Source organism: Anopheles coluzzii, chromosome 3 (assembly GCF_943734685.1).
Source record: "Anopheles coluzzii chromosome 3, AcolN3, whole genome shotgun sequence".
Classification (NCBI taxonomy): domain Eukaryota; kingdom Metazoa; phylum Arthropoda; class Insecta; order Diptera; family Culicidae; genus Anopheles; species Anopheles coluzzii.
The window spans coordinates 36,560,472-36,577,234 of record NC_064671.1 but is presented as its reverse complement, the minus strand read 5'-3'; the positions used below and the strand labels follow the sequence as shown (position 1 = coordinate 36,577,234).

The window sequence follows — 16,763 nt, the reverse complement described above, 5'->3', positions numbered from 1 at the left end:
CAAACAAACTGGAGATGGAGTCAATGTAGTTAGTCCTTTTTCGCCACAGTTGATCATTGGTTGTAATTTTATGTATCCATCCAAAATGCAGCTGAAACTCCTGCAAACAGTACCGATAACGTTCGTAATTTGTAAGGCATGCGTTACATATTAAACATCACATGTTATGTGAAATAGAATAATCAATTTGAAGATGATACAATATCTAAAGCCAAAGAAATATTTCTGGAAAAATGGGGGTCGATAATTTGCAATTTTTGTGTTGCGTTATTAATGGATGACGCCTTAGTAATGCGTTTTCCTGGCAGTACTGATCCATTTGAATTTGGCAAAGCATAGTATGTGAACGAACGATAAGAAGCGCCTTAAGATCGAATCCATAAAAGCAAGAGTAATATTTAGTTTTGTTAATTCTTCTAAATCAACAACAGATTTGACATATTTACAAATATATAAATAAAAATATACTTCCTATCAACAATTGAGATCAAGTCATCGAGTGGATATTTAAAAGATCATTATGAAAATCTATTACAATAACTTGTGCTATACTCATGCTGGCCACATGCACCCATAACAGTGTCCAAGCCCCTCATATTCCCATTTAAACCGGCATGGGTAGCATTATTTCCGTGTCCTTTCCATGTTTGCCTATTGACTGTACCAATTAAAATGTGTTATTACGCCCCACCTGGGCCATTAAAATGTCAACATTCAATCGACCGTTTGCGAACAAACAAAACAAAATCCGTTAACAAATGAATTGCAAACCATTACAATTTATTGCACATTGAACCGCCACGGTCAATTCCCAGCTGTCCCATACGGCCATCCGGGACAATAAATAAAACAAATGACAAAGGATGCCACAGTCGTCTCATCAATTTATTGGCACACAGCAACATTATTACCTCGCAGCGTATTTTACGCAAACCTGACAAGCCGATCGGACAACAATAGTGCGCAGAACAAAACGAAAAAGGCATTGCATCATTCCCGTTACTCCATTCGTGACTTTACACCGGAAAGTCATGAGCTGCCACTGGTCAACCGGTGTAATTATTCACCCAACTCATTGTTCGCCGAATCAATCGCATCACCAAAACTCGATCAACACGCCTTCCCGATGCGTAGATTGATGATGCAAATTAAACAACCCACACAAAAGGGTTCCCCACTGTCCGCTGTCCGTGCGCTGACCCGGAAAACACATTTTTGCATACTAAATGCAATTACACAAAGGTAGGTGAAGGCGGGAGGGTTTGATTGCATTTCGAGGGTTCTGGGAGAAGTTTGTGCATGAAACAGTCCTACCCAAAAAAGAAAAATGGAAAACCACTTACGGCTGCTCGCGTCCGGATCCGCACCGTCCAGGATCGTTTTGATGCGCTTGAAGAACTTCCGGTACACCGATTTGCCTTCACCCTTGTGGTCGCCCTTGCTCTTGTGGCCCGAACTCTTCGTGCCGTCCGCGGTCGAGGGCTTTTTTCGGCTGACCAGATTGCCACGGGTCGATTCGCGCAGCACAATGTCCACGTTCGGCTGGGGGACCGCTGACTGTTGCTGCTGGCACTGTTGCAGCAGCGTGTGCGCTTGTAGCTCCTGATGCTGCAGCTGTTGGTGTGGTGGCTGTTGTTGCTGCTGCTGCTGCTGTTGCTGCTGCTGGTGCTGTGCGATTGGCGATTCGCTGATAATTTCAATCGCAATTTGCTGCTGATTCTGTACCGACAGCACCTGCTGCTGTGAGCGTGTCGAGGAGGGTTTCGCTACCGCTTCCATGGTTCCGTTGGCAGAACAACGTGCGTCCAAGCGCAAGGATGGTGTCTCTGCACGAAGGTGGTTTCACACCTGTGTCTCCCAAAAACGAATAGCACTACCGTTTGGCGCTGGACAGGTGAATGTATTTTTTTTTTGGGTTTGATTTCCTGCTTCGGTTTCCTGTTCTGACACTCGTTTCACACCTTTTGGGATAGTTTTTAGACACCGTAGACACCGTCGACGGTTAGCTGTGAGGATTTCACGCTAGACTGGAGTCAAACCGTGTCGGTCGTGATTGAGATATGATGCGATTAAATATTAAACCGAGTTTGTTTTCCGCTCGAATTGCTCTACCATCGAATGTTGGTAGTACAGCTAGAAGAAGAATATATCATAAAAAAGAAATGTTAATGCAAGTGATATTTTTAGGACACAAAAATATAAAATTTTAGATTATGACTTCAATAATCCATAAATCAGCTCACAGTGACCGACAAAATAAAGTGCCCATCCGTTACATTTTGCAATGCTTCGTTGAAAATGCAGTTTGCGTATTGTGTAAAATGTAAAATCACTTATCATCATTTAAAAATGCCACTGTGCCATTAAGTTGGTTACTTTAACAGTTATAGACAACTAGATTTTGGTGATAAAACTATATAATAATATTACATTCTTTGCCTCTTTTCGCTTTAAGGATTTGTTGCAAGAGTTTTTTGCCATACTATCACCTAAATTTCAACGATGCTATGCATTTAGTTCCTCTCAGAGGATGTCCTGGGTCACACAAAAGTTTTCGTCAGGATTTGTTTTTGTTTTTCTCAAGGAACATTTTAAATGTTATCATAATTTTAACGATGTTGCTACGGTTATTCAATAAAGTCTTTGGAATAATCAAAGCGCCTCAGTAATCAAATTATAATTCGGAATAATCAAAGCGCCTCAGTAATATGCATATTTTTAGTAAAAAATATAGTATTTTAAGAATACAGATTTGTTTTGAACACCGCTGATTTGCACCAAAAGCTGTGTCATAATAAACATGACGTGAAAAGTGTTTTGGAAATTGCCATTTTTCTATTTGCCATGTAAACTAACAATTTGTTTATCAATATATCAACATGACTGACACATATGGGACATATAAATCAACAATCATATCAATACAAATGGATTCCATTGGCTTAAGATCAGAAGGACTTTCCTGATCACAAGTTCAGTTGAATTGTAGTACAATATGTGTGGCTAAGATAATCGCGATTTTTCAGTTTTATTCCGTGTATAGATCATTTGAATTAGACAAATATCTAATAATCTTTGCAGGGAATAAAATCACCCACGGCAAGCAAAAGGAAAAGAAAAATAAATATATTATGATTGAAAACTGCAAAATACAACTTACGCAGAAGATAGAAATACTCGACTAATCCACGTTTTGCGTTAATAGCGTATTTCATGTACAACCTGTATAGACTGTTCCAAGCTTCCTTTATCCAAGACTTTATATGCATTTAATAAGATCAATTGATCCTAATGCCTTAGTCTCAAATAACAAGTCTTTAAACGTGCTTAAGAATACATTTACAGGTCGATTAAAGCCAGCCATCAAAACTCCAATTATAGTTTTAACAGACAGTCATATAGCGTCTTCAGAACGTTTCAAAGGTTTAACAACTTTAAAGACTGCTAAGCATCTTCAAAAGATTTAACATGTCTTGTAACAACATTCATATAATAAAGAATGCTTTAAGAAATGTTTAAGTGTAAAAAGTATGGGAAATGTTTATTGGGTTTGTCTTGTCAGTATGGCCACATTTAAGTAAAATTAAATTAAAATTTATCGGTTATAATTAATTTGTTGGTGATTGTATAACTGACAATTATGATGAGTTTTTTCATCCTTTTAAGACATCAATAGCAGCGTTAATATAGAGATAATGTAATGATAGTGTACCAAAGATTTCATTTTACAAACCTAATACTTTTAATACTTTTTCCCAAAAGAAAAATAGGATAGAATCCCATCTCACAAAGTTTACTGTGTTTTCACCTCTCTAGAAACCCCAAAAAACACAAGCGATAGGATTGAATGGTTTGCGATTACGTGCCCTGTGACCGATAGACAAAGTTTTATCGTGTGCCAAAGCCGGTCCAAACGAACACAGGGGCCAACCCGGCAATGAATATCAAAACAGGCCACTTAAGGTCGTTCCACCGTGTGGTTTAGGTAGACAACTTTTATGCCCGTTTGCAGCGGACACTGGCCATTGCGAACGGACCTTTGTGTGTGTGTGAAGGATTATAAAACTTGCGGCACTTGTCGCCGGTAGGGTTTGCACGATAAAGTGCAGCTAATATTAGCCCTTTTTTTAGCCTAAAGGAAAACTACTACACTCGTGTTTTTTATCAATTTCCTCGTGGTGATAAACTTTGGTCGATAATTTAAAGTTAGTCCTCGCAGTGTGAGTGGAACAATGTCGCTCCTCTTACTCGTCTTTCCGCACATTTCGGCTCTTCCGCTTCCAGTCAAAACAGCAAGCTGACAGCATAAAACATCACCCAAAACATGAAAAACGATCCGCCAGTTCCTCATCCCTTGGGTCGAACGTCACGCCCGGAAATGGGCTCGTCCAACATTGAAACGGTGAAGAACGAAGGGGAAGGAGACAGCAAAATGGAAGAAGCAAGGACGAATCGTCGACAACCCAACTATTTTCGAGTCAACCAGTGTATTTACTTCGGCTCTATTTGTCCATTGCGGTTTGAGTGAGCCCTATTTATTCGGGGGCTCGCTGCCGGTACTTGTTTGCACATGTCTCCTGGGCCCGAACGATGGGCCCGGAATGTCGCTGCTGAGTGGATGCACACAATTTGCATTCGGTTCGAGTTGGTTTTTGTTTTATGCTGTTTGCTCTTTACACGGGTATTTTTACGTCGAAATGTTTGTCTGCCTGCAACAACAGCTGCCCTTCGGTTGAGGAAGATTGAAAGACAGCGTAAATAGTGAGCGAACAGATTATCGGGGCCCTTGTTTTTGGGGAGATAAATTGTAAACGGAGTGTTGTTGTAAAAACCCCCCTTTTTCGATTGTATTCAATACACTGCGCTATTCTATACCGCACAAGTACATAAGAACATAAACCATAAACTGTCAATATAAAACAATACCGGCACAGCTTGATGCTTGGTACAACACAAAACAACGACACGGTGATAAAACACGCATCAAAACATTGTGTACACAATATAGAGACGAAAGTGGTAAGCGAACGTTCGGCCAGCGGATCGAATTAACAATAGACATAATCCATCAACAGAACTCCCCGGGCGCTTTTGATAACCATTCTTTTGGGGGCGTTTGTGATGTTTTTATTCTTTGCGCACGCACACTTCAAAGGGCTTGGGCCCCACCGAGCGCCCACATTACGCACCCACCGCTGCCAGCCCCTGTATTGTGTATCATTAGTTTCCGTGTCATTCTAAAGATGATGGATGACACTTTTCCCCGGAGGGAAAAGCCGGTTGACAGCAGCTCTTTTCAGAAGCGGTACGTGTGCGAACGTGGCTTGTTGGCTTGTTCGCAAGCCCGAGCAAAACCCGTTGTAATGTCAGTGAAGCGCAAGTGAAGCGCACGAAATGGAGTGTATGAAGTGGAAATTTGTTGAACACGATATTGTCCTTGCAATCGAATTGATTGTATCGTATGTGTGTGTGTGTGTGTGTGTGTGTGTGTGTGTGTGTGTGTGTGTGTGCGCGCGTGTGTGTGTGTGTGTTTGTGTGGTATTATTCTTATTGTTTTTTATCTCATAATCATAATTTTATTAGTAATTAAATTATACACATTTAATACGTTTACACATTGAATAATTGTTTTAAGTTGTAAATTCACATTGCATATAATATTTACCTTAATATAACTTGCAGTGTAATCAAAAGTTTATTTGTTCCAACAGCTTTGTCTTTTTTGTAACTATTATGTTCCCTTTGCCTTAGTTAATTGATTTCATGATTAAATATAATAATAAAAGTCGCCTAAGCATTACTTTGGCCATTTGAGTACATCAGTACAAAAAAGTATACGAAACTAAGGTTATGAATAATATAATGCATAGCATGTTGGATTTAGCGTTATATCATGCAATGAGCCTTGTTGAAAATATTTATAAAAAATATACTTTTTTATAACAATCTTCAATTTGGGACTACATTGGGATCAAATTATTATTCGTCACACACAAATAAATATTGTTGAAAATTTAAAGTACTGCCAATGGGCCAAATACTTGATATTGATGCCTTACAAGACAGCTTTTACAAGAGTCAATATTTAAATTTTTACTGTTTCATCATGACAATTATGGTTCAATAGTTGAGAGTTGTAGAACTTTCTCACTTGTAGTTTATTTTTCCTCTTATCAAACCATGATTTTAACGGTCGCTTCTTGGCTTAAGACGATGTCTAATTATCTCTCAAGAACTATTTTTATAAAATAAGCTTTGGTTAAACTAAATTATTTAATCTAAAATTAACAACAATTCAAGCCGACGAACCGATCGTCGAACATCCCAGCAATCAGAAACTTGTGTGTTTGTTGGAATACACCTATAGCTGGATTAGTATTTCAAAGGAAGCAAGGTATTAAATGCAATTTCTATTGAAAAATAATGCGATTTAAGCTTTTCTTATTGCGAAGTTTGAACAATCCATAATAACGACGAATTTCAAAGTCATTTAAATGACCAAGTTTAAAACAATGTATAACAAAATTATAGCTCTTTATATACATCAATCCAGTACATAAAAGTAACATTTAATGCCATAGGCACTGTAATGGTTTCACGTTTCTTTTGAAACCATCAATGTTATGACCCTCCTTATCTTTAATTACTTATCTCTAAAAGTTTGATTATTCAAACGGGTCCATTAGGACCGAGCCAGTTTGGGACACCTTTCCGACGGCAGGAAACATGAACATGCCATTCCATTTGCATAAAATGTCAAATTTAGTTTAATCGTAAAGCACTAATATGAGACAGGTGAAGATGCGTGTATAAGCTCTTTCGGCGTTGAAAGTATCTCCAAAGGTGCTCCTGGAAAAGGGAAGCATGCCACACCGGTAATAGCTTCGTTAATTGCTTACCAAGAAAATGGCATAAATGGTTGCTCATTCGCCGTGGTAACCCTTTTGATTTGCCGTCACCTTTCTACGGCAGGTCAGTTAGTCTGAGACAAGAGTTTATTACAAGTACCCGGCCCAGGAAGAAGGGACGCGTTTGCGAAATGGATTTAATGAAAATCTCGCTAAACAAAACAACCATTTACCTTCCACTAAATGACACCTAATGATGAAACACAATGACTGTGAGGTACGAGATGATCAAAGTAAGTAGAACAGGGACAGAGAGGAGGCGGAAAAAATTGTATTACAAGTCCTGTTGCCATTAACGTCTAAATAACTCGACTAATTGCACAACCAGTGTACAAACAATTGGACTGTTCCTGCCGCAGCCCCATACCTCAACGCGCAGTATGCCTTCACGTAAACGACGCGTTTCTTTTTCTTGTTTTGTACATTTTCCCTTCGCCTGATAAATGATGTCATCCCGGAAAAAAGATGTACACGCGGTGTGTTTATGTGTATGTGTGTGTGTGAGTGAGTGTGCGCGTACCCGGTGAGCCGCCCATTAAATTGCAATTACTTTAACGATGAGCTCCATGGGCCATTTACGATGGCAATGCTGGCAGTGAAGCTCTCGTTAACGCACGTACGGGCGTACGGGTGAACCAGCCATCATACTGTTTATTCTTTCGCCGTTCTTACACTGCAGACTGTGAAACCATTTCCTTCGGTTCACCACCCGGTACTGGCAGCCAGTGTGCTCATTTCGCTGGGCGCACGCTGATGACCTATCGTGGGGTTAGGGCTTGATTATCGTTTGATATTGCTGGTGCCATTCTTTTAATCCCGTGCTACGTACTACATCAACAGTGATGTGATGTAAGTGGCGGTGCGTTTAATGGACGGCAAGGCGTATGGTGATTTATGGAACAAATCGTTAGTAGTTTTCGGTGTTATTAGCTTTATGAAGCCGAAAAGGTACATAAAACACATTTTCGAGCAATTTTGGAGTGAGACGTCTCCGTTCTATACTACTTTAGGCAGTTTTGACGAGGACTAAAGGTAAGGTAATTCTGAAGATCCGTTATGGAGAGATAAAAGATACATTATATCTGATACCCAAAGAGCACTCAAAATAACTCGATCGGTACAGAACCGGTTCCAGACCCGGATCAGGTTCAAATTTCGTTCCGAATCCTAAACCTGGATGTACAGTTCCGGCAATGGTATAAAATCGAGAACTATTTGTATTAGTTTGTGATCGATACTACGACCGTTATGGATTCAGTATCCTATCCAGGATCGGTATGGGTTCAGTATTGGTTCTAGGACCGATACGGGTTCAACATTGGTCCATGGACCGGTATGAGTTTGATATCAGTTCCAGGACCAGTATCGGTTCCTGAGCCGGTATGAATTCAGAATTCCTTGCAAATCAGGTATGAATTAGGATGAATTCAGGACCGATATGTGTTTGTGATCGATTCCAGGATCTCAAAGAAAAATATTTTCGAAATTTTGTTACTCAGCCCTGTAACTGGGCCAAATTATCTAGTTTAATAGAAATTATACGAAAACCAAATTGTTTTATATAATCCAACATGTTTTAATTAATTCTCTAATCTTTAATCTTTATCGTATTGAGTGTTGGACAGTGTCACTGTGAATTAAAGGGCACTCTCACCGTAGAATGGAACGCCTTGTTACATGTCAAATTGGGCTAAACAGTAGGAGCTTTTAAATCTGCTTTTTATGGCATAATTTCATCTCATTGTATACAAAAAACCTTTGGTAGGTGGTATATACTATATATCAAATAAGTGTTAAGTTTTTCATACCGTTCAAAAACTCAAAGGTCATACCGTTTGGAAATATCAAGCATTTTCCATAAAATAAAGACTAGCTTTTGGCAATGTTTACCTTCATAGCAAAATATAAAAAAAAACTTTAAAATGACACGAATCGTAAAGTTCAAGCTGACCATACAAAATCGTTGTGATGTGATGTTTCGATCTACTATTGAAAGGCTTTGGCTATTTCCAACAAATACTGTAACCCTGCAGAAGCTAGTATAGATTTTGCGGCGCACTTAGGAGGTGTGTTGTTATTTTTATAAAACTGTGACCTCGTTGCTACCAACCCAGCCAGACGATCGGCTGCCGGGTCTCAGGTATTCCGGCCGTTCGCATTTTTCGTGTTGTTGCCAATAGTTAAACATGTACAGCAACACACGCACACATACCGTACACGTGAGAAGTGCTGTTCTGTCTACCAGAATATAGCGACAAACTCGGCCCGGGCGGCTCCGGAGCGAGGCCCGAACCATCGTTTGCCATGCGATCCCTAATTTTATAGGTCATGCAAGGGAAAGATTCAATTTACTTCCAATTTGCAATTTTATCCACATTAAAGCGAGTCCACATACGGTGACCATACCGTGTGCCTGCGCGCCACATCGGGAGTGTGCACACGTAAACACACCCACACACACACACACAAACCGTTTATTGGACCTTGCGACCACCCATTCAGCGCTGCTCCCTTGGGAACGATGCCGACAGGAAGCGAGAAGGAAATTTTAACGGTTTTCATTAGCCCGGACGACCCTATGAATAAAAGATGGACCTGCGCTTGGCACGGAACGGCACTTGGCCGGGCCACACGCTCATAAAGATCCGGCCATACAATGAAGACGAAGAAGCTTTCTTCGGTCGGCTAGAAGCCTTAGCTCAGACCCGCTGGCCACTTCGCCTGCTGTAAGTGAAGCCAATTTAGCTACCCATTTAGTTGCAGCGCTGCATACGGGCCCCATTTTTCATCCAGTTTTCCATTTCCTTCGACCCTAGTCATTGTCTCTCTATCCTTCTCTCTCACACACATACACACACTCTTCTTTGCTCGTTCGTTTGGTCAATTGAGCGAGTTGAGCATCCGGTGAAGAAAGCAAAACCGGAAGCTCGATAACAAAGTTGCCAAAGCAGAAAAGATCGATGCAAGCGATAAAGAGGCGGTGAAGCTGTTGCGAAAGGTAATGAATTGCATCCTAAACCCCAAATCTTGACGCTCCTCCTGTTGCATGTGAAGAGGCGCACGCTAGCTGCTAGGTGCAGCCAAACCATTACCATCCCCGCCCAGCTGCTGCATTGGATGCGTTGGGAAGCATAGGTTTCGCGATTTACTACAGTTGAATCACTGCACCAGCCTGTACGGTCGGCTAGTAACCGCCCGTCCTGCCCTAGTGACTCCCTCCCTGGAACGATGTGCTGGAAAGATTTATGCTTTCCCAACGTGTATTCTCCTTCGGTCCGCACACGTAGATTATCTTTCACCTGAGTCGCTCCCGTTCCCGTTTGGTTGAACGATAAAGTGATTTCATCGCTTGGCGGAGCGTCGCTTCCGGAGTGTGGGCGAGCGAGAATTATAAATTATTCCTGCGCACGCCAGACAGATGGATTCAGCGTCGAATTCAGGGGTGTGTTGCGCCTTTTTTGGGTACTTTTTGTCGGATAACGTAAGGCTTTAATTTATTGCCCGCCATGGGGTTTGAATGCAGAGTTCCACCATCTTTGCGAGGGCATTGATTTGGGCCGGGATAATGAAATGCGGCCATTGCGTACGATTAACGCAAGGATTGCGCGCGAGATTGGCTTATTGTTTGATGTATTGTGCAAGGGTTTGTGGAAGCGTCCTGTCAACAATGGTAATACAATTTTAGGTAGAAAGTCAATAGCTTGAATGGATCCTTTAATTTATGTTTTATAAAAATGCTACAATTTTCGGTGATAAAATATACTAAATAGAGTAGGTAAAATACGAAACATGCAGTCTATTGTAGAACAGAAATAATGTACGACGCTGTTCAGAAGATGTATCTGCACCTTCTCTACGTGGCAAGAATGCAACAAGTTATTTTCGAATGTTGGTCAAGACACAGCAATGACCAACACACATACCACATACCAATTTAAGGAGAATGGAAAGCCCTCATTGTCCATCACAAAGTCTTTGCGTGGAGGATAATCTATTTTCTACTTTAGCTTGGCGTTAGAGAGGGCGTCTTCGTGTACGATCTACTTGGCATATAATCCTGATTGTAGGATCATCGAAAACATCAAATGAGGAAGTAGTTCGCCGCAAAGAATCTGTCACAACGATGAAAGCTCAGAATGTAGCGTTCAAAGAAAAAAAAACCTTTACATTGGATTCCCTCTGCATGCGTGGAAACACAAAAGAAGGACCGCTACAATGGAGAGATGTTTGAACTTTATTGGACTGACCATGTTATACGTATGGCAGCAGAAGATCCATTCCATACTATTCTCAACTCAAATGATCCACTATTTTCAACTCAAATGGGTTTAACATTTATGTAGGTTAAAAAAATTCATAAACATCACATGAAATAAGCAATATTGATTCAAACACCTAATTCGCTGCATAAGTGAGTTATAAAATCAGACAACCTTTAACTGTATTTTCAAATAAGACCACAAACACTATTCCGGCTGAAACAAAATCATGTCAGCGTCACGAGCTCTACTGTGATGATCAGAGGTGAGACTCAAATAGTTGTTGCGACCATCATATGCTTGATAACATTATCTGCAACCAACTCTTGGTCAGTCACTTGGTCTCGACATTTTCTGTCGGTGATCATCATGATAGTCATGAGATATGCGATGCGTGCGATTGGTTCCAAGAAACAAAAAGAGCATGTTTTATCGCTCTGTTTAACCCAACAGACAATCAAAGAAGACAGTGAAAGAAAGCATGCTCATTTTGTTGCTCGGAACCACAAGTATATTCCATTATCGTCGTCATGATTATCACCGACAGAAAATGTCGCGACCAAGTGAGTAATCAAGAATTGGGAGCTAATCAAAATGTCATAAAGCATGTGATTGATACACCAACTGTTCGAGTCTCACCTCTGATCATCTCAGTTGTGTACGTGAGCTGATTTGAGCTTCGTTTCAGTCATGAGTGTTGATGACTGAAATAGTGGCATTTGGCAGCACTGTTCACAGCCAGAAAAAGTCATGATTATGCATGCGCCAGCATTCATTCAGAGATCAGAGATTCGCGTTTGGCTCAAGCATTCGCACGTCGCATTTGGCATGTCATTTCACGCACTTTCATTGAGTATCAGCAACGGATATGTTGATTGTTTTCGTTGGTGAACATTTCGTGGTGCTCTTGACATTTTGCACCACTGGTTGTAATATTCTATCTCATGCTGGTGCCTGTAAGTCTAGTATTGCCTAATAAGATATTCTCTCGTTTGATAATGAAGATTTCCGGCTGTTTAATATTTTTACAATCAAAATCTTTACTTCATACATTTCCTAGACCCTTGCCCAGTATTTAGACACAGATCAATCATTTTATAAGCCTCTCTTTAACTATGTAAGTGGAACCCACTGTCCAATATGACCGGGTTTAGGAAAAAAAATCTTGTATTTTTATTAGTTTATTGGTTTATAATCGTTGATGGGGCGCATAGCACTTTTGAAGACTTCAAATGACAAGAGAGCAACAAGAGACGATGAAAGTACATACAATATTGTAGTGTAAAATATTTGAAAAAAAAATATCCAAAGGGATAGAATAGAGAAAAGGATATTATTGATTTTTTCTGGAATATGATTTTCTACAATACTTTGTAACATAAAGTAGTAAAGTAAATTAGTATAGCTTCGCACTATTAAAAATTACAATTTATTTTTAACGATTTTTCTGACCCCAAAAAAATTACCCAAAACGTTTGTTTGTTATTCAACAATCGTCAACGCATTAAGCAATCTCATTTGCTAGCGATACAATTCCTTGCAACGATGATACGATTCTACAACCCAAAAGAAAAAAAGACCACCGTGAACTGAACTGCTCCCAGCACCCAGCCGTCAGTGAAATTCGCACCCATTAGCCAGATAACTTTATCCCTTCCGATAGTGACGCCGTGTTAGGGACAAGCATTATTGGCCCCTTATTTCTTTTGTTTTGAGTGGAAGGGAAAGGGTAGAGGGCTGATCTAAAACACACCACAAAATTCATCCAACAAAGTGGACGCTTTCCTAAATGGTGATCGTACCGGAGCAACAGCGATACTGTGTCGTCGCCTCGTTTCATTTTCGCTCAGCTTTGTCCTAGCCAAAACCCAGAATGATCGAGCTTTTTGTTTTGGTCGGAAAGGTCAACCGCTACTAGGATAGTCGTTGATGCGAAAGTGAGCGACGTGCAAACAATGACCCTCAGCCGAACGGCAAAAGCAAGCGAACCATAATAGAACAACACCACTCGTACACTATGGCGGCTGAGTAGCGCGGTCACGTTACGGACCATTCAACCCACTATCACAGCCTGATTGGGTGTACTGTTACAGCTGGAAGTAGGGGTTTCGGTTTTCTTTAAACGCTGCTCATCTCTCTTAAATGTGTCGTTCATTGAGGTTCGTGCTGTCGAACACTTGCCCGTGCTGCTGTTTGATGTGGTAGAGTGGTTTTTTATTTTTATTTTTGCTGCTGTTTGTTGTTCGCTTAAGTATAAGGCAGAAATATGAGACGAGCATTGGATTTGGGTGCATAAAAGCGAAGTGGAACACTTAACGAGCTTGTCTGTGTTGCTTTCGAAGTGCGGAGAAAGTGGAGAAGCAACGCTTTTGAATGAACGTTTTGCACAACAGAGCCAGCCAGTGTAGATTTTATGATTATTGATATATTAAGTTGACAGAGTTGTCCGGTGTGTATCTGTGAGGGGTTTTGCACACAATCCGTTGTGCACATGAAACATGTGATGTATCAGTGTTTCGCTCTCAGCCAGCGGTAAATCCTATTCTAAGCGGATTTATCTATGCTGAGCGTATGATGGGCTACCATCACCAGCATAAAGCACGCTTACGTTGGTAAATGTTTGCCTGCATCCACTCTTGGCTCGATTGGCGTGTTATCTGTCCATCGTGCAGCGTACGGAACGGGTGTGCACTCGACTGCGATTGGCAACCATTGGCTGCGTGGGCTCACAATAATGCTCGGTCATCGATATCGTTTGCGCTATTGTTACGGTTTACGGTTTGTGCTAGTGCTGCAGCTGGAAAGTAACACTCTAATGGGGCTAAGACCACTCGGCACCGCCTTGGCAGTTACCGTGCACGTTCCCTCCCCGAGTGTTGGTAAACATTTTTTACTGTCTCTCGATGCAGTAATATTGAAAGATTGTAGCAGTTATCTTCAGTGCTTTCAGTGTTAAATACCATTCCGTTTCTAGCTCTTTACTCAAAGGTTAATAAGAAGCTAATGCACTATTCAATCCGACATTGAACTACCCTCAAGAAGGTACACATTACGTTTTTTTTTGCGAAAAATATATCTAACGTTCATCCTGCTCCAGAGATTACGCCGTTTGGCGGTCACCTCACGCTGAAAGGTTTCGATTTTCGCTTGTAATGTGGTGTCCACTGTCGGCTTGGAGTGCACTCTCTGCTGGAGATGTTATTCCAAAGGTCCATTATTGTATGTGTGTCCCGAATGCCCGACACTGACACCCGATCCATTAGTGAAATCGGTACCGATGGCCATGGACAAATATCAATTCATCACCAGCGGGCACTAGCAGGACCTAAATCAAGTTCTTAATTCTGCCGGAGCTGGGCTGCGGTGCGATAAGGGCGAAGATTACCGTAATGGAATTGGGACGTGGATAACGATGGCAAGTCGGTGGAGTGGAGCGAGAAGAATGTAGCAAATATTGGCAATTCATCATTTTTAATAACATCTTTAGAGTTTTGTGTTAATGTTACTCTAGAAAAAAGAGATCTAATCTATTTATACATTGTTAATATATATTGCATATTATTGTTGAGTTTAAGGTCTTCTGTATATTTGACGTATTGTGTTTTGTTATCCTATGTTGAAAAGATCCAATCAGTTAACTTGATCACCGAATATGATAAATGAAGTTCATTAACAATTGGAAATAAATACGAAACATAGACATTTCTGGACATTGAAGTATACCCAAATATTACACATTCATTTATGTTATAACTAATGTATAAAAAACTTCAAAATAGCTCAAAACAACGTTTAAATTTCATTCGAATTTTTAAGGCTCTTCTCCAATACTGCCTATCATACTCGTCTGAATAAAGCGTAACTGCTGGGAGTCACAAAAAACTCCCCTAAAAGCTCTCCCTGCCAGAAAGTCCACGCTAGTTGACATGCATACACATCCTAACGAGAAACCGGTCGAAACCGGCAATCGTGACAGCGTGATTTCCACTCCGTAGATCACCGCCCGGGGCTAAATACATATATGCTTGAATAAATGTTTGTACTACGCCTCATCTATTAATAAACCAACCGGTCCGGCACTCGTACACACAGGATGTCTAAGCGTGAGTGTGGCAAAGGAGAGGGGGAGAGAGGATCACCCTGCACCTCCCCAACTTCGATGGTAACGTGACAGTTGAAACCAACCCCCCGTCGAATATCGATCTCAGCCGATTTGTGCATAGACGCCTCCTAGCCCGGGAGGGATATTGAGTAATGTCCTGCTATCCTCCTACCACGACTTCTCAACCACCCCGCAATCGATTCCACTGTATCTCTCGAGGACAAAAATACGACCTCTTCTTACGGCCGGGAACGACCAATGACAATGACTGTGGACAGCGGAAAAAAACTCCATACAAACAAAAGGCCCTGGCAAAGGAAATAGCGTCCATCTCGTTTGGCTCACCAAACACATTGGACATTTCGGAACGCCCGGACGCCGGCTATCGATGGTGTCGTCCTCGCTTCAAGGACACTACTCTGGCAATTCGGTTGCCAATGGGCGTGAGGAGTTCCGCGAAACGGTTGGAATTATTCCCGGCTCCAGGAACGGTGATTGATAGCTGCTTTGCGTCCAGCCAGACCAGCTCGAGGCAGTGCAAGCGTCCAGTTCGTGTCGTTTTACAGCTGCCCTTCCGACACCAGGGAAAGGAAAGGCGAGGGAGAAAGGAAAGTTATGATGTCAGCTCATTGTGTTGCACCGGAACAATGACCGCGCACGGATGGCACGAACTATGGTGATCACGTGCAATCCACGGGATAGGATAATCGGTCGGATCGGTTCATCTCACTACAATGTAAGAGCGTGTCCGTTGGCCACTATCCTATCCTAAACTTGCCACTATCGCTTGCTTGCCCCGATGTGGCGTTCCAACTATCTATCTTTCTTTCCCATTTCCCGTCTTGTGCTTCAACCGTTGCATCGTCCCAATGCCTCACGATCCTCAATCAAGCTAATGGGTCCATCGATGGGATTGCGTACAAGATAAATTAATTTACTTCGCTTTGCCAGCGATAGGGATATTGCAGCGGTATTAAATCGTACGGTGGGATAGGTTGTGCCGGGCCACACTGTAATTACAAACTCAATTATAGCACCGGACGCGCAATGCATGCAATGCACTAGATAATACGGCGACATAACCATTATTTAGCTGAAGAAAGTGGGCGCGAAGGAGGAGGTATGAAAGCCATAGAAGGAATACTACTCAAGCAAAGAAATCCAATTAAATGTCTTGTAAAAAATCAGGTTCTATTATTATTCTATCATCAGTACTTATTATTCTATTATTATTCTATTATAATTATTAACAGTAGTGAAAAAGTAGCTCCTTGGTCGAAACAAAAGTGTCTAGATTCATGCTGATATCATCGGTAAGTTATAAACATTCATAATTTAATTTAAAACTTTAAACAATGTTCAGTTAATAACACTTTTGTGTCAATTTGTATCAGTTTAAACATCGCTTTTTTACTATTTTTTTGTATTTTCTCAGAAATATATGAGCGAGGACTTTTTTAATTAAAAATTAAATTTTGTTATTTATAATTTTAT

The 16,763-nt window shown here is 41.0% G+C and overlaps 1 protein-coding gene across 5 annotated transcripts in view; it reads right to left on the bottom strand.

Annotated features, from left to right (window-relative positions):
* Positions 1 to 16,763, bottom strand: part of LOC120956649 (Kv channel-interacting protein 4-like) — an 87,806-nt gene that overhangs the window by 33,630 nt on the left and 37,413 nt on the right. For all 5 annotated transcript variants that reach the window (XM_040378300.2, XM_049608395.1, XM_040378298.2 and 2 more), the window contains one exon: positions 1,344 to 2,133. In XM_040378300.2, coding sequence (XP_040234234.1) covers positions 1,344 to 1,779 — 436 coding nt within the window. In that variant the 5' untranslated portion in view covers positions 1,780 to 2,133. The remainder of the gene's footprint in view (positions 1 to 1,343; positions 2,134 to 16,763) is intronic.